This window comes from Cylas formicarius, unplaced genomic scaffold (genome assembly GCF_029955315.1).
Source record: "Cylas formicarius isolate icCylForm1 unplaced genomic scaffold, icCylForm1.1 PGA_scaffold_10__41_contigs__length_53128322, whole genome shotgun sequence".
NCBI lineage: Eukaryota > Metazoa > Arthropoda > Insecta > Coleoptera > Brentidae > Cylas > Cylas formicarius.
In genome coordinates this window covers 8,584,331-8,609,322 of record NW_026844214.1, presented here as the reverse complement: position 1 = coordinate 8,609,322, position 24,992 = coordinate 8,584,331, and the positions used below count along the sequence as shown (strand labels likewise).

Sequence of the window (24,992 nt, the reverse complement as noted above, 5' to 3'; positions counted from 1 at the left end):
AAAATAAAAACTGATTTATAGAGCCAATATATAGGGGCACATACATAATATCTCTACGTGATAAATAGAAACTTCATATACAATTAAGTCCAAATGATTGAATTTTTTACTTAACACTTGTTTGCCTGTGATACATCAAGGCAACAAATAGAATGACCAGAACCAACCAAAAGTAAGCAAATATATGTATCCATGAGCGCTTTTTGTGCCAATGTTAAATGTCAAAAAATTGTTTCACTTATTAAACGAAACTTTTCAATCAGTTATATATCAGATTTACTTGTTTATTGCATTTTACATTAACTGCTAAAAAATATAGGTTATTATAACATAATTACAAAGACAATAGTAGTTGTGTTTTCAGTACATGACTAAAACATGCCTAAATTTCGACTTTAAAATTTGATACAGTTACAAGTGAAATAATTTAGACTAGAATTATGGTATTCATTCATATTTGCTTTAGTTTTGAATAAATGTGTTAAGTTTAATGGTCCAATAGTATTATTTGATAATTCTTACACGAATAACTTCTGCAAAAATTCTTAGACAACTATTAAAAAGAGCCAGCAAGTCAGTCATACCTATACCATACCTGGAATTACAAATCAATTAGAATTTGCACGTTTGAATGATAATCTGGTTTAATAAAAACCAACACACAAAATGATGTGCAAATCTTATACTAGCCTAAGTCAATAAAATTAATGCATTATATGCTAGCATATTCACTCAACACTAAAATAAACATTGTTAGGAATGAAAACTGATATGACGGAATGTTCCTCCCCGTTTATTTTTTACCAGACAATTTATGTTTTAGTATTTGAATTTCATCACACTGTTGGGTAATTTTTTCATTCTGTGCCGCCAAATGTTCAGTCATAGCATCAAGCTGACTTTTATAGTTTTCATTGGTGGTCACTAATTCCTCATAACTTTTCTCCAAATTATTTTGGAGGTCTGTATATTCCAAAATGAAATTTTCTAATCTTGATTTCAAAGCTTGATTTTCTGCCAACAAAGATTTTGTTTCTGACTGGGCTAAAGCTTTGGATTCTAAAATATCTCTTATTTGACATTCATAATAGCTTGTTAGTTGTTCTTTAGAAGATGGTTTTGATCTTAAAACTTCACATTCTGATCTCAATTTTTCTAGTTCATTTTTCAGACACATCTAAAATGATGAATAATTAAAATTATGTTTAAACTGTTTTGCAATCCTCACATTTTCTTCAATATCACAGATAGAAATTTGCTCAAAATTTTGAGTCATCTTGGTCTTTGATAATTCATGATACTTGTTCATCAAGGCATCCTTTTCATTTTGAAGTTTGTCTATATTTTCTTTATATATTTCTTCCTTGGCAGCCAGCTGTTCTTCAAAATTTGTCAGTTTATCTTCCTGCCAAATTATTTTTTCTTTATAATTTCTTATTTCTATCTCCTTGTCCGAAACCTATAAGTAAACATCCCTATTTAAATAACCAAAGAACTGAATAAATTTAACCTACATCACTTAATAATTGTGCATTCTCTATTATCTTTTTTTGAAGTTCTTCATTCAAAACGCTAGTATCGTCTACCCGTAGGTGATCTAAATTTTTCTGTTTTCCTTTTCTACCATCACTGCTTACATGCAGCTCTTGTTGAAGCACCAATATGCGTTTAGTTAGCTGTTCATTTCGAAAAGTTAAGCTTTCCATTTCTTGATCATGTTTACGCATGGATTGTTCATACTTGCGAAGGCTTTCTGTAAGTTGAGTATTTTTTGCTTGTTCATCTAGAACTGCTTTTTTCAAAACCGATGCTTGCGATCTTACCTAAAATAAAATACATTAATATGAATAAAAACTAGGTTTCTGTGTACTTTTGCATATTCCCCGGCTAATTTTTGGTACTTTAATTCCATTTCTACATTATTTTCCATGTTTAAACTATTTTTTTCTGCTGTTGCAAAGCATTTTCTATATTTTTAAACATTTCCATTGTGGTTTATTCTTAAATTTGACAGCTGTTAGTAAGGTTATGTTGTTGTTACTGAGATTAGATAATGACTAAAAATAGAGAGTTTTAGTTACGCTAAATATTGCAACGTGTCGACTACCAAATTGCATGCGAGAAATGTTTTCCCGAATTTGTGTATGTGATTCGGACGGCGTTTATTTTTAAAAAGTTATAGGTTCAGCGTCTATGAAAAATGTAAATAAATTCAGAATCACGAAAGATGACTCTTATAAATGTAAATAAAACTATATGGGATACCAAATGTAGCACAAATCTAAGTGAAAAAAATGTTCTAGAAGGAACTGTTAAACCTCATATAAACAGAAAGCTCATTGCTTCGTCGCAAGCCAATAAACAATTTGTTTAAAAAAACGATATTTTAATATGTTATGTAAGAAAATTGCACAGAAATTAGTTTTAGAGAATACATAACTTAATATAATTTAAAAATAATTTCCACCAAAATAATCAAGTCTATTTTGCTCGAAAAATTTGCATTGTGTCTACCATAAAAAAATTACCAGTTAATACCTTTTTTAACAGCAATTTTTATGTTAAAAATACATACCGGGTTTAAGGATTGTCCCTTAAGGCATCTTGTATAATGACGTCATCACTTTTCATATTTGGGTACAACGCGAAAAACATAACCGTTATTAAAGTTCAGCTTTTTGAGTCCCTTGAATTATGTAAATACTCATTTATTTCTAAGTTAGAACCACCACTTTAAACTGGTGATTATAGAAATTTGGGACAATAGAGTTATTAATAATTGGACTAAATAAACATTATCTTTCCTTTTCAATCCCTGGAACATGATTTTTTCTTATTATTTAGAATTAGCCGTTAAATATTAAAACAAAACTAATCCCAAACAACTGCTCGACTGGAATGAACATCTCACGGCACCAGAAAGCGAAAAGACGGCACTGATTTTCAGCCTATTGGGATGTGGACATGCAAGTGAATTTAATTTTTCATGAAAGTTTACTGAGTCACATAAAACGTATTTATCACCCTTTTGACTATATCATAGCTAATGCAGTTTAATGTTTTTAACAGGAATCAATCATTGCGGTATATCTTTGAGAACAATTAAACAAAGCCATAGACCGAGCTTTTGTATTATTCCGTTACACTACCAATCTATTTCCATAACATTAAAACTTGCAGATTTCAAATTCATATTAAATGGATGAGAACAACTTTTTATACACTTTTTACAAAACTTCCGGATTCTTTCTATGTCGGTTTTTGCTCAGTCGAATTTCAGTTTCAGTCAAGCTCTGAAGAAGCCAACAGGATGATTGGCGAAACGTCAGCAAGTTCGACTCAGCAAAAACTGGCGCATGTTTGAATGTAATGTTCACCTGTACAATACCATTTTTGTCTACTATTACTGAGTTATAGTCCCAATATATTCTTAGAGAATGTTAAAAATAATAATTTTGTGCTTGAAAAATACAAAATAAAAATATTTCACAAAGCCACGTCTGCAACAGTCACTTTCATCAAACATTTGGCATCACCGCAGAGGCGCTCTAATCCCAGCCGCCAAAATTAACCTCAAAAATTGTTGTATTGTTTGCTGTTTCCAAATTATAAATGTTTTGTTAATTTGTTTATTGCATGGCCTCATTGTAAATTTCTTGCCATGGCTCAGGATTTTAATAAAAAAGTTATGCATCAGTACTTAAAAGGTATGTTGTTTTGTTTAATTTTTGGCAGAATGTTTGTTTAAATAATAATAATAATATTCGTTTTTCTAAATCAGACACCAATGGACGTGATATTAACAATTCAGATGAGTTGTTACCGCAATACCTTCAAAGACCGAAAAACTCACAGGCATCAGCTTCTGAGGAGAAAGAAAAAAGTTTAAATGAAAGTGTTAATGAACTTTTAGAGGCAATAAGTGAGTCAGATAATATAGCTTCACCCAATAATACGGTTAAGAATGTTGTCTTTACACCTAAAAAATGGTCTAGCGAGAAAAAAAAATTGCTGAGGCTCGATAAGGAAGGCAACAACAATGAAATTCCTGCAGGGCAGGAAAAAATTCAAAGTGAAGAATGTGATGATACTTTTTTTGATGTACTTAACTCTCCAATAGGATTCAATGATATGCCTAAAAGTGACAAAAGCATGCTTAAAATCATCAATCATAAATTGAAATATGTGAATATACAAAACAGTAACAAGTTTTTGGCATCCAGTAATGAAACTCGAATAAAGATGCTTTACAACTATCACATTGCTGCTGCTAAGTTCCGAACCCACTTGGCCAAGATGTCCATGAATATGGTTCCTCTGCCTAAGCCAATAGTTGCTATCGAATCAGAACCTGTTGTAAATCCAATGATACAATCCCTAAAAGATGGAGCACAAGAAGAATTGAATGAAGAACTGTATGTAAGTCGATCAGGTCGCCACACTAAACGAAAGGTGAGTGAACTTTTCCAAATAAATCATTTCGTTTAAAGATTGAATTCTTTTTTGTAGTAATTTTTGTTCAATTAATTTAAACTCAGCTTAAGCCAATATTTCAAACTTTTTTTATTACTGGTGCCAAATTTATGGCCTCTCAACTCTTTGGTTGTTGGTTAACTAAATGTTTTACATGTGTTGGATATAAAATTAAGAGTCTGTTGGGTTTCTGTTGATTTTAAGTTACTAATTGCTAAGTTACTAAGACATTGTAAAAATAAATAATCAGTACACTTGAATGGAATTCTGTACACATATAGATAACTAATCAATTTTGCTTGAGGTTGTTTATATCACATGTTTTGATGGAACCAAATTAGAACTTTCTCTTTCTGGTTTGTGGCAGTAACACTTTTCTTACTTACAAAAAAATGATTGCAATGTTTTAGGTGTATAATGAAGATGATTCCAGTCAGGATGAATTAACAAATAAAAGGAGCAAAAATGATTCATGGATCTCCAAGTCTCCCTTAAAAAATAAAACACCTGCTAAGAAAACTGACTCTGTCTCATCAACAATTCTTCAAAAAAGTAAGATTTTTAATTGAACTTTGTTTTATTAACAAGCAGTTATACTTTGCAGGTGATAAAACTCATGAAAGAAATGAAAAAAAGGGTACTTTAAAAGCACATAACTTTCACAATAAAAAATTGTCAAATGAGGAAATCATGCAGAAGTCCAGTTTATTTAATGACCACAAGTCAAGGACCGAAATTCTTGTAAATTCAGGTTAACTTCTTAATTTTTTTAAAAGTTAATTGCGATTTTTATAAATATATTTTCTCGGTAGCTATTGATGAAGAACGTAAAAGAAGAAAAGCGGAAGAAAAGTTGCAGCAATTCAGTGATTCTCTACACGATGATATAATGGATAATTCTTCAGAAGAGATTTTATCTGTGGATGAGGATGTGGAAGATATATCAAGAAAGGGATTGGTTCCTTCTGTTTATGGCCGAAAATCTATTAATAGTCGGAAACGAAAAGAAATTGGTTTGTTTGAAATTCAGATATATTAGATGTTGCTTGGCAGACATAGTAACTGCAGTTACATATAAATGCCTCACATTCTCATCATGTTTGTACAAATAAGCGGTATTAATTATAATTATTTAATTAATGGATGAATTGCTTCTGGGAATAATTAAAAAGTGTACTTCTGGGTAGATATTTTAATACCTTACTTTTAAAGTGCTGTATTGTAACTTTTTATATCAACAGCAATTCCTATTTTTCAAATCATTTAAACAATCCAGATATTAAAGAAAATATTAAGTGATTTTCCAGTCTGAAAATAACAGTTTTATATCACAATTTTTCTTTGTAGCACTGGAACCTTTAAATATTACAACTAAAAAAAATACTAATAAGATAACTTCATGTGATGAAAAAGAGGCAAATAAATCCGCCAATAATGGTATTGGAAGATCACAAATTTGTGGACAAGCGCACAATGCCGTAACCCCTCCGCTTAACAGTAAAGGAAATAAACCAAAACAAATCACAATAGCTTGTCCACTTTGTGGAGTATCATTCCCTAAGGATAAAGTTGAGGTAAATATAATAAATAACTTTCCGTCAATAATCTGAAACTTTAATGTGATAACCGATATTTTATTTTAAAGATGAAACAACGTGTTTGAACTTGTATTGTACAATGAAACATGGTATTTTGAATGCATTAATGAAGCTAGTAACTTGTTTATTTAGTTTGATTTTTAACTGATTTTTTAATAAAAATTTTACACATTACATATGATTTCAGATTTACCATTTGATACTTTACAGCTACAAAATCAAAAAAGCGCAGTATTTAGTTAGTTTGTTTTTCTTTTCTCTCGATTGTTTTCGGAAATCCTTTATTGAGAAATGACGTAAATTCTATTTGCACCGATTGCATATCTGTCAATATTCTCATTGTCGATATTCTCATTCTCATGGCCTCATGGATTTTAGTTTTGAATGATTTTATTACTTTTCATCATTTTTGGAAGAACATTTACAAATTACTTTCAGTGGTTTTATTGTTGTATTTGTACATGCTGACACTACAGGTGCTCTCAGGAGTTAAGTATGCACCCAACTGTTGTAACGTTTGATATGTCCCTGAAGAAAGATTGGATTTTCGCTGCTTTTCTGTTTTGTTTCGGACATTTCCGGTACTTTAGTCACGGGTTTGGAGATGATCGGATGTTTTCGATAGACTTTAGCCATTTTATTTTCAGGTGTGTCAGTTTTGACCTTCACGTCATGCGTCACTCAGTGACGGATTTTTCTGCGAAAATGTACCTAAAACTAATAGTCATAGAAGAAGCATAGTATGCAACATATTGATAAACTTCTTCAGTCACTCGTTGATTATACAAACTTGTGACTAAAATGGCATTTATCAAACTTGTTGCATAGTATACCATACTTTGAGTTAATTAAATACCTACACTCAAAAACGAATTATTGTTTATTATTGATTAGATAATCAAATAATATTTTTAATTTGAAGGAACACGCAGCCACCTGTGGCGAGGAAGTTATCGTAAGGTCAAACACCAAATATGGAAGGATTAGCTGTGAAATATGTGATCAAATTGTGCCGCTAAACAAAGACTACCACCTTCACGTGCAAGATTGCAAATCAAAAAGGAACGGTTCTCAGTGATTTCTATTCCGTTTTTTTATTCTATTTCAGTTGCCTTGTTAGTTTTGTAAAATTAATTGTTAATTCAGAATGTAAGATTTCATAGTTGTTATTAAAATTTTTTCCATATTATTTATTGATTTATTGCTAACGTTCCAAAATTATCAATGAAAGTTTATTCATCTGGGACATAAGAAAGTGCGAACACAATAATTTTTTCATGGTTTGATAAAGTCATTTGAAATTTGAATGTAGACAGCAATGATGACTTAAAAACAGGTTAGTTCATTATTTTGCAGATTTGCCGTTAGATCAGTAAAGAAAAGAAAAAACACTTATACATGTCGAAGAAGCCTAGACACAATTTTCAAAATGAAATAAATTTAAAGAATAGTTGAAAATGATCAATGATCATGCGTAAAAATGTAAAAAAATCCGATGCAATAGTTTTTTGTGTTGTTTGTTGTACCCTGTGGACATATAATGCTTGTCGTTATCGGTGTATTTTGTACTTGGATATTTTGCAGTCGAACCAAAAATTAACTATGCTTGTATTATGATCAGAACCCAAAATAAGATATTTTATAATTGGTAATCGGAGATAATAATTTTAAGGACTTGGTAAGCACATACCTAATGAACATAATAAAGTACCCAAGATAAATATGTACAGCCGGGGAAAAATAAAATAATAAAACCCATTCGCATATTAACATGGCATCTAAAGTAATTATCTAAAAAGTTTTATTAACGACGCTTTAGTCACGAGTGGAGCGCAGCGAAGAGGGGTGTTTAATAAACTAGTGTCTGAAAGACTTCATAAACGTGTTTCATACTGCTGGGGGTAAGTTTAGGGGTAAATTTTTGCAAAACAGCGCCAGTACATTCACTCAGTGAGGCGTGAGTGTTTTAAATATACCGGAACCGTTCGACCACTTCCAAACCCGTGACCAAAGTACCGGAAACGCCCGAAGTGATTCGAGACAGTGAATAATAAAGTTTATCGTAGAACATATATAATATGCGAGGCAAGACAAGTATAGTTACCAGGGCAAGATCAAGGGAATTATTCGATTTTTATAATTTTCTAAGACACATGTTATTTAAGAACAAATTTTACGAATAATTTTCACGGCTTATGCCGATAGCACCAAAACTTATGAATCAACTATGAAAACATTTTTGAGGTCAATTCAGCATGTGCGTGCGCGAGATTTAAAATCTGGTTTGGTTTGCGGTATTCAACAAACAACATGGTCGCTAACAGATCGTTAATAAGTTTGCATACTACGTTTTTAAAGCAGTATTTTCTCAAAATATCTCTACATCGCGTTAAATGTTTTGCGAAAAGGAGTAAAATCTGTAGAAATCGCTGCTTAGAAAGAACATCAAAATATCAATTCCGCGCATCGTTTTTTACCGTAGTAAAGTAAACATTGCGAAATTCATTTTTTTAAGTAAAAATTATTTAACCAAAAACCAAAAATACAGTAAATTTGACTTTTTTTTTCCAGAGGGTCAAGTAAACAATCTCACGTTGGGTAATGTTATTTTTAAACAAATTCTTTGTGATTTTAAATCAAAATGAAAATGAAAATTTATCTTTAAAATATTGTCGTTCTCAAAAATGCAGAGAAAAAAATTAAAGCCACGAGTATCCCATTACAAGTACTAAGAAAGGGAACTTTACGTATATTTAATATTTTACCAGAGAGTTTTTTTGCTATTGACTTACTTATCTAATTAAAGTGTTAGAGGTAGGGATATCGTAAGAACCTGATTTGAATCCAAGTTTCTCTTTCTTAGCTGGGCTTGACAGTAGAAGTAAAGGTTTCAATTTTCTTAGCATTTCAACGATGAAAGAGGTTCAATTTTCTCAAACAGACTATGGTAAAAATATAGAATTTTCAGAAAATTTCAATTTCGTTACAAGGGTGAAGTTTTTATGATTTTTTTTCATAATGGAAACTTATACTCTCAACAATACTTTTTTTATTGTAATCCTGATAAAACTGCGCAAGTTATTTCAGCTTTGCGTCACTTTTGTTACATATATGTGGACCAAATGTTGATATTTTCAAAAAAACGGAAATAATATAAGCAAAAATGTTTATAAAAATATTTGATGTTAACAAGTGACAAATACGTTAATATGTATCATATTTTTTGAGAACCTGACAAATTTGGCAAATTGGGCGAGCGAGTCCGTACGATTGTTTTCTTATTTTAAAGCCTAAAGTAAAGCTGAACAAACATTTAATTTAATTATAAAATTATTTAAAAAATCCATATGATGCCACCTTTGGCGTCATATAACCGAAGGTAAAGTTTTACTGACACTGTATAATTGCCTATGATTTATTTTTAAAATAAATATATTTTTTTTAAATTATTATTTCATAATAAAACATAAAAAATTCTTGTAATTTTCAAACTTCTCAAAAAAATCAAACTTTTTAGCAGTTGTAAATTCGAATGGGATTCTTAATTTCATGTTCATTATTTGTTCTATGACACACTGTATATACTGTTATTATTTGATACGATATTGACCTGACGTTTCAATTCGCCCGATTTTTGTTTTATTTTATTGAAAATAAAAAGTGGCTTATCTGAAAATCGAGGTTTGCTTGTGATACCCGCATGTTTGTATTCTGCTTCGATATTATTTTTAGATAATATTTCAATTGTTTTGTTTACCACTTGAAAAGCAATTCAAGGGCTTTATTGTTTCAATAAGTATAATGCCCGGCAAAACCTAATTCACAGCAGCATTTTGCACTGGCCGTTCAAGATGTTTTTACCATTACGACGCCTTGTGGTTGTTTTTGTGTTAGTTGTAGTTGCTTATTCTCACGCAAAAGAAAATAAATTACAAGACCTGGGAGGAGAATGGACTGCAAAGGAAACAAATTACTGTAAGTTGATTTTTCGCTTCTAAAACTTTCAGCTAAATAAAATTTTAATGCTTAATTTGCAGACAACCATTTTAAAAAATGTTTTTCGTATTTTATTTGCACCTACGTGACCATCTCAAATATAGCTTTTTCTATGTATTTGATAAAATCCTATTATATAATCTTCTTCCTGAAATTACACGTAGAAATGACTTTAAATAACTTTACAATAACTATCCAATTGTCGAATTATCTTTATTTAGTTTTATCTTATAGCGATCAAAGACATAGATCATGTATTACCATAGCATCAGGACCAACTATCGTACTATTAAATCGCAAAAATATACACGTTCAACTAAATTAGTTTGCTAACAAACAGAAGAGTACGGATATACAAGGGGTAGCCATAAATAAAACTTTTTCCAGAGTTTATTACTCAATATTCAGTATACTTTGTCGAACTTGCGATACATATTCATATAAAAATTTCATTTTATTGATCTTCCGGATAACCCATATAAACAAGTAGGGTTTCTAGAAATCTTAATTAGTAGTCTCGACACTATTAACAAGGTAACAAGGTAAATTTATAAAAAATATTTTGTTATCCAATGATGGTGATTACTAAATTACATTTTTGAATGACAAACTATTTAACTAGTTAACGTCATTTCAAAAACTGCTAAACGAAATGCCGACAAACTATATATTGTTGAAGTCGTTTTCAAAAGCACTTCCATCTTAAATAGAAATATAATGGGTTTTTCATTTAAAAAAAGGTGTTAATTTTTTTATATTTGCGACGCTCATCTCTTTTTATTGGAAAGTTCAGAAGGTAATAGAGAAAAAACAAACAACTTTGAGACATTGAGCGAGAGCGACAATGTCACTTGGCGTGCGAATTACACAGGTGATCTTTTCTACAACCCTCTTTTTTATCAAAAATGTCTAGTAAAAATTAATAGTAATCTAACTAGTAATCAATTTCCATTGAATTTTCACAGAAAGACATATTTACGCTAGATGATTCTTCATTATGGTTTCCATGGTAACTAACACTCGATCCTCGAAAAATGCAACTTTGTGCTTTTTTCTAGAAGCGCAAAGTTGTACTTTAAGTTCGTTTGTAGAAAAAAGTTTTTGCTCTATAAAACTCCATAGGTGGATGTCAAAATATAAATGAAAACGTTGAAATTGAACAATCTCTCCAAATTATAAGTTAAATATGAGCGATTCTGTTTAATTTATAGCCAATATAAAAAATTATTGAAGTGTAAACTTTAAAGGTATTCTTTGAATCATGTATGCTAGGATTGAGATTATTTGTACCAATAAATCTCTTTTGTGATCGATCATGCTTTCACCTATTGTAGATTACGAGTTTCCTGTAACTGTACCAGGAGGCGTTTACACGGATTTGATGAAACAGAATATTCTTGAGGATATCTTTTTCCAAGACAACGACCAAGTAAGCAAGTGGGTAGGCCAGTGGAACTGGACGTATCATACAAATTTCACAGGTCGGTATACCCAAGGATGCCTACTTTATATAATAAAATTATTAACTTATACTTACATATAATTTTTGCGGTTTTAGTTGATGCAGATATTCTTGAATACGATAATGTACATCTGGTTTTTGAAGGCATTGACACTTTTGCTACAATCTATATTAACGATGTTGAAGTGGCGTCAACAAACAACATGTTTGTGCAGTATGTCTTCGACGTAAAGAGTATCCTCAAAGTATACCATAATAAGCTAATAAGCAGCATTGTGTTAATTGCATCTATTATTTTAGAGTGGCAAAAATACTATCGTCATATATTTCCTAAGTCCCGTATTAATGGGAGCGGATTTATATGCTGAACAATTGAAGTCTTACAGAATCCCATACGAATGCCCAGCGGACGAGTACAGAGGCGAATGCCATATAAACATGATTAGAAAAATGCAGGCGGCGTTTTCGTGGGATTGGGGACCATCGTTCGCATCCATGGGAATTTGGTATTCGTCTGCGATATCGCTTTAAATGAGACAACTAATAAATTTCAATATTAGGAAGCCGGTATACATTGAAGCATACGATGAAACCGTAATACGTTACGTAGTCACCCAACTAACCGAGCAAGACGATAACTGGAACTTGAACGTTGACACGTATTTTGCCAACAACGGCAATGGAAAAGTGAAGGGAAGTCTTGATTTGGAAATTGCGCTGGATAGCAGGAAGATCAGCCAAAAAGTCGACGTTGATGTTTCGCCTAACGAATATTCGGAACTCGTTCAATCTACTTCTATAGTTATTCCAAAGGTAAGCAAATTTCATTTAATCCATCCAGCGGTGCGATATTTTACATTTTCAGAGTGAAGTCAAAGTTTGGTGGCCAAATGGTTATGGAGCTCAACCGTTATATACGTTAACCGCCGTTTTTGCGGATGCAAGCGGTTCTTCTCGCAGTGAAAAGTCGACCAGAATAGGTTTTAGGACCGTCGAACTTGTTCAAGATCAACTTAGTGAGTTTTGTCAGTTTAGCTTAAAGTGCGTGTTTAATCATTGCCATTTAACCTTCAGACAGCGGACTTACATTCTATTTCAAAGTCAATGACGTGCCGATATTCATGAAAGGATCCAACGAAATTCCAATCAATATTCTGCCCGAATTAGGTCAAGACAAAGACACTATTAAACGCGTTTTAACAAGCGCCCAGGAAGTGCACATGAATATGTTAAGGGTTTGGGGCGGCGGCGTGTACGAATCTGATTATTTCTATGATTTGGCCGATGAATTGGGCATTCTGATATGGCAAGATTTTATGTTTGCATGCGCGTTATATCCGTCGACTGATGTTTATTTAGAGTAAGTAAAACCTTTATCGATTTACTTACTTCATTCGAGCTGACGTGTAATGTTTCCACTACGTTTATTATGGGATGACACCTTATCCAAAAAATCTGCAAAATATGACAGAAAAATTTTAAGACAAAAGTTTTTTTAGAATCACTTATACCTTTCTGTCGTGCTCGATAGTTTTTTGTGAAATCCATATAGCATTTTTGCATTGAAAAAACGTTTTATTGCTAATATTCCCAAGTCTACAACTTTTTTTTTAATATTCAGCTCGATACAAGCCAAATGCGTAAAAACAATTTAATTATAAAATTAAAAGTTGACTTTCAACCATTTTTTCATTTAAATTTTTAATGTTTCGTCAACCCCAAATATATTACAAAGGCTTTCGGTCGGAGAAATTGATAAATATATTTAGACCTGCAAATATTATTTACGTAAAATTGAAAATAGGAAATATGTCTAGAAAGTTCTGGGGAATTACAAAATGTCTTAATATACATGGTGTTCGGCTTAAAATAAGATCGTTGTGGTTCGTTTCTGAAAATAGAGTTCTCCTCACGATAGAGCATATTTATGACTTAATCCGGTATTTAACTTTGGTTAATTTTTATGAAAGTCTAACCGCGGGGTTACCTCGCTTGGATTTCGCTTTATAACCATCCATAAATGTATTCGCAATTCCACAATGACGTTCCAGAACTTCGCTTCGCTACTTCGTGCATACAAATGCTGAAAGCTGACGGATTTGTGTCGAGTTTCATCGGTGAGATTCCTCGATCATTATTAGTCCATGCAGCGAAAAATCCATTCTTACTCTAAAATTTTTATTATAAATATAAATGAAGGAGTAAACTTAGCTATAAAACAATGTTAGAATATTTATGGACTGGACCCCTTCCCCCACATTAATAATTATTTATGACACTAGTCGACTTCTGTAAACATTTTCTTCTTTGATGACATGTTCCACACATTTTTTCCAACTAGAAGCAGATATTTTTCTACTTCACTTATAATTAATTATATTGCCCCAGGACTAAATTTCGGCGAGGTGTTGTTTCTTCTTCAGCTGAATTTCAGCTGTGCCCATATCAGTTTTATCGAATTAAAGTTGCAGTGATATTAAACTTCTTTTCAAACGTTCCCGTTTAAGAACTTCATTTTTTGACGATATCGTGGCTATCAAACCAGGTCTATATATCGTGCATTTCTCTCAAATATCTTGTCCTGCACTCCGAAATTTTTCTTGATTTCATCAAAACTTGTCTCTTATTGAGGGTTTTGTGATGAAAACCAATTCTTCGTACGAACGCACGCAGTCTCTTGGCAACAGTCAATGTTCAAAACACTATGCAACCCTTCATGTAAAGTTTTGATTGTTAAAACAAAATTCTTTTGATACGCATCATATATCAACCGTCTCACTACTTGCGCATGGTGCATGTCAAGTAAACTTTTTGGGACCCCACGATCTTTCCGCGTTTTTCTTTCTTGGAAATCATTCACAACTATGTCACGTACTGTAGCGTATCGTGTTTTAGTCAACTCGGATGTTAATTTTATGGCTCCACTTCCCCAGAGGTCGATTTTGGCAGCAATCGGCAAATGTGTCTGAGTCTTGACCCATTTGAATTTGACGAATGTTCATCATCAACGATTATTACGTCATCTACCACAATCCCAACTTCTTTGACGCTGGACATCGCAAGTGACTAATAAAATTGAATAATGTTAGTATTTAGTAAGAAATAAATAGTAATAAAATGTACATGGTACCTCAAAACAATCGAATAACAGTAAGTTAATCATTACTAATTACAAACACCTTACGGAATAGAAATAACCTCAAAGCTAAGAAAATTCTGTTTTATAAAACTGACAGCATACTCCGATTTCAGCAGCCCCCACAAATCAACCAATAGCAAACTGGGAAAACTTCCATTATAAATCAATTATCCACATAAGATTTTCTATTGCTTTCCTAGGGAAATATTTTAGAGTCATTATGTTATACCCTTAAATTGAAAATCCGTTCAAGCTTTTCCAAAGTGTTTTTAATATAGGAGATCAACCTATCTAATGGGCAAATTCAACTTGAAATCGGTGTTTTAGGAAGATATATAAAAAGCACACTAATATGAAATAATATAACACTTTAATCAACAAAAATTTCTATACTCTTAAAATACAACAGTCCGCACGGCACAGTTCTTGTCGACAAACAGCTTAAATACGACCGTGGCTTGTGGTGCACGTGCTGAAAAGAATGGTCAATTCCACTCCACAACTCGTTCCGAAGTCAAAACCATAAAAGCTTGTAAAAACGATATATCGTTTATAAAATTCTACAAACACGCTGTATACCGGGTGTTTCAAATTCAATTCTCTCCATTAGGATATCGGTAACGTTTAACAGATACAGGGTGATTTTAATTAGGGCAAAGTTGCGCATCGGTGAGTTCAATAATGTTCCGTTTTGAAATTGAAGTTACTTTTGTTACTTCCGAAAATATGGCGGTACATCTGAAATTTCCGTTTTTCGTTTTTATTTTTCTATGTCTTTAATTTAAAACTTAAGAAAAATCTGTAAATACGTTCTCATTGAAACTTTTTAGGCTTCATCTTATGGACAGGTCAAAAATCCCTGAGAATGTTTCGTTTTCTTAAAACCATCAACAACTTTATTTTTTCTTACGATCACCATATTGGATTTTTGAAGTGTTAAATAGCTCGCACTACCTACCTTTTCATTGATGTATATCACAAGTTGTATTTCTGTTTCTTCAAATTCGAAATATTGAACAAAAACTTTTATACCATAGTAAGCTATGAATTTTTAAATATGTCGATGACATTTTAATATCTAGTGCATTACTATGTTGTTACAAATGGACTTTTGCCATGAATAAAAAGGAGATATGGTAAAACTTTACTATAAAAACGATAGAAACGGTATGAAGACAACGGAAATGTATTTGAACATGTGTGCTGAAAGACAACCTTTGTTTAAATGATTGGATAGAAATATCCCTGAGTTTGATGCAAATTTCGTTATTTAATTAGCTTTAAAAGTAAAAATTGCTCCCGTCAAGAAGATAAAAATCGTCACCAATTAATTTTGATAAAATTAATATATTGTTGTGTAAGGATCAGAAATTTCGAAATGATTTCTTTGTAGGAATGTTGTTGAAGAAATTCGTCACAATATCAAAAGAATTTATAATCACCCGAGCATTGCTATATATTCAGGGAATAACGAAAATGAAGGTGTTATAGCTGACAATTGGTAAGTTTTTGTATATTTTAATGTGCTTTATGATTTATATAGATTTACATTTATTTCTTATTTTATCTACAAACGGATTGCCACTTTCGAGATACTAAAACAGATTATTCATATTAAAGAACATTTCTTCACATGCAGTGTAATATATACAATATATCTCTACCAGAAACTGTGAAATATGAAAAAATAGTTGTTATGCATTTATTGCATTGTCCTTCAGAGTGTGGGATATGTAATTTTTCTTCAATTTTTAATTTAATATTCAAAAACATTGTTTAACTTGTTTTTATATTTCAAAAAATGTTATGGTGTTACATTTTGTCAGTTTTTTTGAATACAATCTTTAGAAGGAATTGAAAAATCGTTTTAGGGGCAAGATAATACATTACACACCGCATCAGACTTCTGGAAAAGTTCTATTAATTAAAATTTCTTTTCGAAAAAACATAGGACGATTTTGAATGTGAATTTATCCTCAGGACCCGTTTTCTATTTTTTCGTTATTTTATTTTTCTAAAAAAATAATACTGCTGCAAATATTGATTATACTGAATGCTATTTGTCTATGGCTAGGTGACAACGTTAACTTGGTATAAACTAGAGGATAGGAACATTCATGTGCTGCACAAATTAAAATATTTCCAGAAAAGTACAAGTTTAATCTCTTTTTCTACTCAAAAATTTTTAACGATGGCCCACTAATTAAAGTTATCCTATCTAGCGAACATTATACAACAATTTTTACCTAAAATTGATGTTTTTGCTCATTTAAAAACTAGAGTTCTTACAAGTTATATCATATAAAAAAAAAACAATTTTTTCACACCTTATTGCCAGATTATATTTTTTCTCTTTACGAAATATTAGGGACCGGCATGTTCTAAAAAAAATCAAATTATAAACTGAAGAGAAATCTTTAAATTATCGTTTAGGAAACATTTCATTTCTGTTGGGGGGAAAAATGAAACGTAATTAATTGACAATTTTCAGGTACGGAACTAATGATAACATTAGCTTGTATAAAGCTGACTATGTTAAGTTATACGTTGACACCATAAGAACGGAATTTGACAGAATATCGCATAATTCTGGAATTTACGTAACATCCAGTCCTAGTAATGGCAAAGAGACTGAATCCGAAAATTATGTAGCAACAAATCCTGGCAATCAATTTTACGGAGATGGTGTGCCCTAGTAATTATTTCTTTAATACTAATTTCATCTGGTTTATTTTTTTAGTGCATTTCTATAACTATAATTTAGATCCCTGGAACTCCAACTTCTACCCCGTTCCGAGATTCTGCTCGGAATATGGTTACCAATCATTGCCGGATATCGATACCTTGCTTACGGCCACCAACAACACTGCCGATTTACAAATCACTAGTGATTTTATGGACCACAGGCAGCACCATCCAGATGGAAATAATGAAATGAAACTTTTGATCGATCTTAATCTTCAGTTGCCTAGTGACTCGTCGGAAAACTACTACAAGGCGTACATTTTTTACTCGCAGGTATTTTATTGCAACAGCAGCCCTTTTAAGGTACATGTCCATTTAGAGCCGCTCTTGAGACTATTTCGATTTGTATTTGTACTGTGAGAGCACTCGAACCTAAAATGACAGAAAAAAAAAACATAGGTCTACAAAATTAAACTTTTTGACAGACGTTTTTATATAATTTTGGAAGGCTATGCAATTTTTTGGATCACGTACGGTTTTTTTTGCAAATATTAGAATAAAAAATGTGATATTTCTAAAATAATTTATTTTTTTATTCAGTAAAAAAGTGGAATCCTAGTTAAAAAAGTGAAAAAAGATTACTCAGACTTTTGAGTGAAATCTTCGTCAGGTGCAAGGCTTGTTCTAGAGGGCCATTCTATTTGAGTCCAATGTCTATCTCTTGTCCTAGGAGCATGCACAGCAGCCTAAGGTCACCACAAGGCATCCACTGAGGTTCTTGGTACTTTATTTTCCTCAAAAGAGCTCCTAAATTTTCATACGTTTCTTTTAAATGTACAACGGGAACGGAAGCCATTTCGTTACCATTGTGTAATAAACTATGCGTACTTGAGTCAATTACAATGCAATACACTAACAGGTCTTTCTGTGTAAAATATTGACATAATTCTTTTTCGCGATCCTGGTAAAATCTCGATGTTACGAACAGGTGCCAACTCAATAAATTGTTGTCACAAAGACAGGACGCTAATAATTCGGATGCATCCTTTAGAAGGTGCATATCTCTAAATAAATCATTTAATTCGCTCTGGTTAAATACTTGGGGCTCTCTTAAATCTGGTGTAGGTATCGGTACATCTGGTGCATGAGGAACTGGTCGAATATCAAAGTTCGGATTGGGATAAAAAATTTGTTTCTTATTTTTTCTGTAGAATCCTTAAACATTACGTGAACAAAAATAACAGTCATCACTGTGATTGCTAGGTTTTAGTTTTATCATAGGAACAACAAGTCTTAAACATTTCTTCCGACCTTTTTGGCAGGTTCTTAATGCTTCAACGCAAACAGAATAAACATAAAACAAGCGGGATATACATTTTTCTCGAAACAAGTTATAGTTTGCCTTTTCTTTACTACGACATAACTACCACAGATATAACAAAGGGTATTTGAATTATTCATACAACGTCTTCTGTCCGTATTTATACGTTCGGGGACACTAGAATTACCCAACAAAGAAAACACAGTAGCACGACGACCAGTACAACCAAACTGCGCATAAGCATGTTACAACATTGTTTTCACACTTCTACGCCAACTCTGGTGCTTTGCACAGAAATCTAATATCCAGTGTTGCCAAATCACATTTAATTTCATAAAAATCAGCTCATTGAAAATCATGCCTAACATGGAACAAACATATTCATGTCATAGGTGTGTATATTAATAAAATAATATTTTTAAGATATAGAGCGCTATTGTGATTGAACAAAAATATGGCGTTTTGGATATAATGAAATTTATTCGTATTTATGAGAACAGAATTATTTCTTTATGTGTTTGTGTTTTTTAACTCCTGTACACATTTTGTTATTTAATTTGGGTGGTCAAATTTTTGTTTTTATTTTGGTAAGTAGCTGATTACCTAAAATGAAATTTTACAGGGTTATTTACCATTTTCAGATATGTTCTTAACTGATTTTCCATTTCTGTCTAAGAACGTGTAAAACTGCCGACTGTAGCGATTTTTTCTTTATTTTTCAGACCACGTAAATAAGTAATTAAACCTTGAGATGAATTTGACACTTGATCACATTTTCCTTATTGGTTCTTAGACAGAAATAGCTGCTTTCATTTTCTATTTCTTTTTACAATTGACAATTGGTGCGGGTCTTCGATCGCTGAATTCAAGGTTTAATCCAACACTTCCTTTTTACTTTATGTTTTTGCATCCTCTTGCTCAACACACTCGAAATGGACACAGTTTTGTTAGCACATTTACTCTTAGCCTCAGCGAGTCGTCTCGTCGACCTATCCGAGAGTAAAAGTTCTGAAAAGTACCCTCGAATGGATGAAAATCCGAGATAAGCTATCGAGAGTAGCCCTCAAGAGTAAATCTCTAATGGATATGTACCTTTACATCTTACATTCGGTTGCGTCTTCAATAAGTAAATGGCGTTTTGGAAACGAAAAATTTAATTTCTAGATATATGCGGCCCAATCGATTAAAGTGGAATCCGAACATTACCGAAGGTACCGGAGTATTTTAGATGATCAAGGCCGAGGATATACCATGGGCGCTTTATATTGGCAATTGAACGATGTCTGGGTGGCGCCCACTTGGTCTAGTATTGGTACGATCGAATTGGCTCTTTCTTTAAACGCAACGTTCCGACATTTTTTCACGTTTATATAGACTACACTGGAAAATGGAAAATGCTGCACTACTTTGCCAAGGATTTCTTCGCTCCAATTATTGTTACCGGCCACATCAACAACGATCGGCAGCTCCAAATTTATACCGTTTCGGACCTTTTGAGTCCCGTAACGGACACCGAGCTTATCGTCAGAGTCTATCAGTTTAACAGTTCCTTCTCTCCACTTTACGAACGTAAAATTAATACGGACATAGTAAGTTGCAAAACTATGACGGTATACCATTGGTATTGAATATTTATGGTTCTATTTTGATAATTTTTTTATTAGTCTCTTTCTTTATTTATTTATATTATTTATTATATATTCTTTTATTAGTCTCTGAAAAACCTTTGTTTTGCTTATTGCTTCAATTTAAAATCATGGCCAACTGAGACTATTTAACAAAAAAGAGAGAAGTACTACTATGTTTTTAAAAAAAAAAATTAGAATCCAATTATAACAATTTTTATAATGATTCAATACAGGGTGTTTGAAATATCGTTTGCGTCCTCTTATTAACTAATTTTTTATGTCAAATAAAGTTTCAACAAATTCTGATTCAGGACATATCACCTAACTATACTAAGTTCGAAATATCGCGGCACAAGCATTACTCCTGTAGAATGTTTATTTATGGCTCAATTTTTAAAGTTCTTTTTTTGTTGGATGAATTTCAATGAAAGACACTAACGATTTTCTTAAAATTAAATATGATTACAGAGAATCAGATATGAACTAAACAGACTTTGCAACGCTGTATTTTTTTAATTAAAAAGTGTTTTTAATTCTCATCTAATAATAAAAATAACATAAATATCAAAATTGATTGACGTCGGCATACTGTTTCCTTGGTAAAACCAAGTTTGCCACAGAGAAGCGAATATTCGACAGTCAAATTCACTCGCTAATTTATATTTTAATTTTGTCTGCATTGTATCTTTCGAATACTAAGATTTATTCATGCTGTTGTTTTAAGATGACACTAAAACAAAATTGTCCCTTAAAAAGTCCTTTTTATCATTATCTTTGAAATTTGTATAATTAAAATTTTTAAGATTTTAAAATCACAAACTAAATAATCGTTATTTACAAGGTTTTCAATAATTATTTTTTTAAATATTAAAAACTTCGGTCATTGGTCTAGCCTCTCTTTAGTAAGATCTATCCAGCAAAAACGAATTATGACAATTGAGCAACAAACAGACATTCTACAGGAGTAATGCTTAAGTGAACCTGTTGGAACTTAGTATAGTTCGGTTATATGTAAATGATATTTCAAATAGCCTTTATAGAAACGTTATTGAAATTGGTATAGTTGGGTTCTAAGTACTCCGGAATAAGAATTGGTTGCCATTTTTTTTTTAAATCCCTTACAGTGCTACTCTCTTCTCGTTCTTTTGTTAAATACTCCCAGTTGGCCATGACCTTATGTTGAAGCAATAATCAAAACAAGTTTCTAATGCATTTTTCAGAGATCTATCCAACAAAAATAATTTACAAAATCGATCCATAAACAAAGATTTCACAAGGGTGGGACACATTGTAGATGTCGAAAAAATTTAATTTTTGTACTGCTCCTTAACGGATTTTTTTTTAATTTTTCAAATATAAGAGGCTATCCGTAAAATTATGTCACCCAATTTTTTTAAGCATCCCTTTTCGCTCGGCCTTGCCACAAACATACGATGCTGCTTCCGCTGTGGCGGTCACATGGTGTCTTCTAACTGATTTAAACTTTCTAAAGCTGGTAACGACACTTCTTCTGCCTAATTATACTTATAATTTACTAATAAACCATTCCAGGCAGTCACTGTATCTAGGTTGTGGACTGACTGAAATAATTTTAAAAGTACCATGAAATTTATATTTATTTATTTATTTATATTGTGCGTTACTGCGCTGTCGCGTGATTCTGGCAACCAAATGGGGTTGATATTATTATTGGGATTCCCCGGATCGGTGTTCGGATATTCTTTGAAGGGGGTTATAGGTAAATTGGAAATCACAAACGAATAATAATTTATTATAAAATACATATTATTATTAAATAATGATAAATAACACTCTACTACTACTCTAAGATATTATTTGAAACATTTTTGACTGGTCAATCAATAGTCGATTGACCGATCAGTTCCAACATTAACGGTTCCTTTTGATAAAAACTTTGAAGCTTTCTTTGAAAATTATTTAAAAAAAAAATTAAAAATTTAATAAAAAATTAAGATTTAAAAATAAGTGAAACATTATTTCTTTTTACTTAGTTAAAATAATCTTCATATTTCTTTGTTTAATCCATATGAAAATTATAACCTATAGTGTGTTTACTAAGGATAACAAAATACAAATTTTAGAATCATTAAAAATTAAAAAAAAACCTCCCTGGGACGTGGATTCGCAATTTATCCTTTATCTTTTTGACTAACATTTGCCACCACACTTGTTGCACAAATCCCATTTTGATTTAGTGTATCATTTTTTGGTCTTTGTTGGCAGTTGGACATTTTGGTATTCGCATTCAGCGCAAAAACTATGTATCTGCTTATCTTTTAGAATGCCAGTGAATCCGCATTAGTTGAAACGATAAATACGGATGATTTCCTTTCCGGTTTGGGCTGTGGAGGTTTATTAACAGCCAAATACAATTGCTTTTTCTATTTTGTGATACGCCAAAATTCAGATAACATCAGTCCGGAAAATTACGCCTTCGCGGGAAGTCTAGCTCTTTCCAATGTCGAAACTCCAAATTTGCAGGTAATAAAAATAATTATTTATATAAATTAAAAAAAAAATGTATTAAAACCTTTCTTATTGATATTTGCAGATCTCTAGCGTAGCAAAAGTAAGCGACGAAGAAACGTACGCAATTACACTGACTAGTGACAAAATTGCACTGTTCGTTTGGTTAGACTCCCATGCGATTAGAGGAAAATTCTCTGAAAATGGATTCTTGTTGGTAGAAGCAAATAGGACGGTTTACTTTACGAGCGAATCCGAAACAAGTGCAGATGATTTAAAGAAAGTACTTACTGTTACCAATCTTAAAGATCCAGAATATTTTAAATAATGTGATTTCTGTCTGGCTGTTTAATAAACACTTGTGGATGAATAAATGTTTGTTTTATATGTTATGTTTATGGTTAAAATAAATCAATTCTTAACACTGGATTTTCGAAAATGAAATAAAAATTTAATTAGCCTACGCCAGCGAAGGCTTATATTTTTTGGGAGACTTATTTTTTGTTCAATATGTCGGATCGGAAACTTAAGAAGATCGATTATTAAATTACGAGTTTTGAACCTATTTGTTTACTTATTGCTCTTTTCACATCTTCCTTTCATTCTGATGGCGTTATGAAACTAAATTGAAAGAAAGCAGTCACGTGTTTGCTAAATTCACCAAAATTAAAGAGGTGCGATATAGCTTTACTTCTTTTTATGGAGGCTAAATTTGTTAAAATTGGGTTAAATTTGGCTTAGCTAATAAAATACAGTATCTAAGATTCACGTAAAGGAATCTCTGCATACTCTATGCATTTTATCTTATACTTCGGGAGTCAGTCTTATACGGGGTGTTCCCAAAAAAGTGTCAAACAAACACACGCTAAAACCAAAAAATTAATTTATTAATATCTGGTATTTACCATCGAATCATATTTGAAATTCCTTATATCTGCTCAACCCATATAGCTATTACTACGGTACTAATTGATGTGCCGCAGGCGGCATTGATATTTTCATAGAGAAGGTAATAATTTTCCACCCACCCTACTAACTTGAACTTTGGTTCATTTTCTTTCTAAACAGCGATTTTCATATACTTAATTAGTCTTTCCAAGACATTTAAACAGATCTAGGCATATTTTGACAAAATACTGCGAAAATGCAGCAGTAGAGAAACAAAGGGAGTTGGAGCCGACATAACCTCACTTTTGGCATCTCGGCTGCGGCGGGAGGGGGAGGCACCCGGTGGTAGGGGGCCCCTGGTGCTTCGCCCCCCTCCCCCCCCGGACGAGTAGCCCGGCAACGCAGCGTTGGTCGTCGAATACCAAAATGGGGAGCGGGAGCGTGTTCGCATCGTCCGTCCTTTGTTAACCGGCGTGCGTCAGCGGCAAAATGTTAAAGAATGTAAATTCCAGCGCGTCCGATGAGTCCTTCGTCTCGTTTTAAACAAAGCGTTGGGACACGCGATGACTTCACCGCGCACGGCGTGTTTTTGCGCGATGAAAAACCCGTCGGCTGGGTGACATCATCGTTAAAAAAGCATTAAAGGGAAAACAATTGATCGCGCTAAAAAAAAGGCGGGTGGACGCAAGAAAATTAAAGTATCCCGAAAGCAGAAGCAGCAGCAGCGTCACCTCATTTCCTTTCGACAGGGATCGTTAAAAAAGTTCGCAACGCATTAAAGAGAAAACAATTGTTGCACCACGATAATCCGGCAACTTTACAGCGCGCAGCGTCGGAGGCTCTTCGGCCGGGCAGGGACGCCGTCAAAAAGGCGGACGGACTTAAAAAATTTAAGGTGCCCCGCATTTTTTTTTCTAATAATTCGCCACTACCGGTTTCGTTAACAAAGGACGGACGACGAGAACACGCTCCTCCTCCTCCCCACCGGTCAGTACAACCAAGACCACGTAGTAGTCTACGTCCAACATCGGAGATGGAAGGACCTCTGAAGAAGCTCGCCACTCGTGCTAGCGAAACGTTAGGAAGTAATTCCAACCGACGACGGCCTTTAAACCCGAATCAAGATAATAGCTTATCAAAGGGCCGCGAAAGCCTTAACCAATTTATCATCAAAAAGTTTGTATTGTTTTATTCTCCCCTAAATAACGTATGAATTCTAGGCCATCCTAGGTGGCACCGCTTCAATTTCGGTTGTTTTTTGGGGGCGATTCCTCGCATCTCGAACAGCGAGCGCATATCGCTTGCGAGAGGTTCT

General features: G+C 32.7%; 3 protein-coding genes across 6 annotated transcripts; 2 read left to right on the top strand and 1 right to left on the bottom strand.

Moving 5' to 3' along the window:
• Positions 1–11,741, bottom strand: LOC132708091 (protein phosphatase 1 regulatory subunit 21). 2 transcript variants are annotated; one of them, XM_060680207.1, is made up of 4 exons: positions 11,605–11,741; positions 1,515–1,823; positions 1,229–1,459; positions 1–1,177 (listed from the first exon to the last, which is right to left on the bottom strand). In XM_060680207.1, the coding sequence occupies exons 2-4, from the start codon at positions 1,725–1,727 to the stop codon at positions 794–796; spliced, it is 828 nt and encodes a 275-aa protein (XP_060536190.1). In that variant the 5' UTR covers positions 1,728–1,823; positions 11,605–11,741; the 3' UTR covers positions 1–793. The 2 variants fall into 2 exon arrangements, with proteins under 2 accessions (XP_060536190.1, XP_060536189.1); XM_060680206.1 differs by lacking the exon at positions 11,605–11,741 and adding an exon at positions 1,871–2,317 and having other exon boundaries at positions 7–1,177.
• LOC132708089 (uncharacterized) lies at positions 2,582–7,260 on the top strand. 3 transcript variants are annotated; one of them, XR_009619825.1, is made up of 8 exons: positions 2,582–3,707; positions 3,782–4,452; positions 4,884–5,025; positions 5,078–5,224; positions 5,286–5,486; positions 5,821–6,047; positions 6,510–6,667; positions 6,719–6,987. XR_009619825.1 is itself a non-coding variant. In XM_060680204.1 (7 exons), exons 1-7 carry the CDS (start codon positions 3,662–3,664, stop codon positions 6,537–6,539), a joined length of 1,464 nt encoding a protein of 487 aa, XP_060536187.1. In that variant the 5' UTR covers positions 2,582–3,661; the 3' UTR covers positions 6,540–6,987. The 3 variants fall into 3 exon arrangements, 2 of the variants coding, with proteins under 2 accessions (XP_060536187.1, XP_060536186.1); XM_060680204.1 differs by having other exon boundaries at positions 6,510–6,987; XM_060680203.1 differs by lacking the exons at positions 6,510–6,667; positions 6,719–6,987 and adding an exon at positions 6,994–7,260 and having other exon boundaries at positions 3,185–3,707.
• On the top strand, positions 9,838–23,181 carry LOC132708085 (beta-mannosidase). The gene is made up of 14 exons (XM_060680195.1): positions 9,838–10,046; positions 11,402–11,548; positions 11,626–11,774; positions 11,830–12,035; positions 12,090–12,342; positions 12,395–12,545; positions 12,604–12,889; positions 16,062–16,169; positions 17,160–17,353; positions 17,409–17,686; positions 19,839–19,986; positions 20,049–20,263; positions 22,604–22,804; positions 22,875–23,181. The coding sequence occupies exons 1-14, from the start codon at positions 9,923–9,925 to the stop codon at positions 23,115–23,117; spliced, it is 2,703 nt and encodes a 900-aa protein (XP_060536178.1). The 5' UTR covers positions 9,838–9,922; the 3' UTR covers positions 23,118–23,181.
• The last annotated feature ends 1,811 nt before the right edge of the window (positions 23,182–24,992 follow it).

Coding starts and splice junctions, on each gene's coding strand:
- LOC132708091 (XM_060680206.1), bottom strand. CDS start 1,930: ATGGAAAATAATGTAGAAATGGAATTAAAGTACCAAAAATTAGCCGGG. Junction 1,460..1,514: donor ATGCACAATTATTAAGTGAT/GTAGGTTAAATT, acceptor GTTTACTTATAG/GTTTCGGACAAGGAGATAGA. Junction 1,178..1,228: donor TCTGTGATATTGAAGAAAAT/GTGAGGATTGCA, acceptor TCATCATTTTAG/ATGTGTCTGAAAAATGAACT.
- LOC132708089 (XM_060680203.1), top strand. CDS start 3,662: ATGGCTCAGGATTTTAATAAAAAAGTTATGCATCAGTACTTAAAAG. Junction 5,225..5,285: donor CGAAATTCTTGTAAATTCAG/GTTAACTTCTTA, acceptor TTTTCTCGGTAG/CTATTGATGAAGAACGTAAA. Junction 6,048..6,993: donor TCCCTAAGGATAAAGTTGAG/GTAAATATAATA, acceptor TTTAATTTGAAG/GAACACGCAGCCACCTGTGG.
- LOC132708085 (XM_060680195.1), top strand. CDS start 9,923: ATGTTTTTACCATTACGACGCCTTGTGGTTGTTTTTGTGTTAGTTGTA. Junction 11,775..11,829: donor ACGTAAAGAGTATCCTCAAA/GTATACCATAAT, acceptor CTATTATTTTAG/AGTGGCAAAAATACTATCGT. Junction 17,687..19,838: donor CGTACATTTTTTACTCGCAG/GTATTTTATTGC, acceptor TTTAATTTCTAG/ATATATGCGGCCCAATCGAT.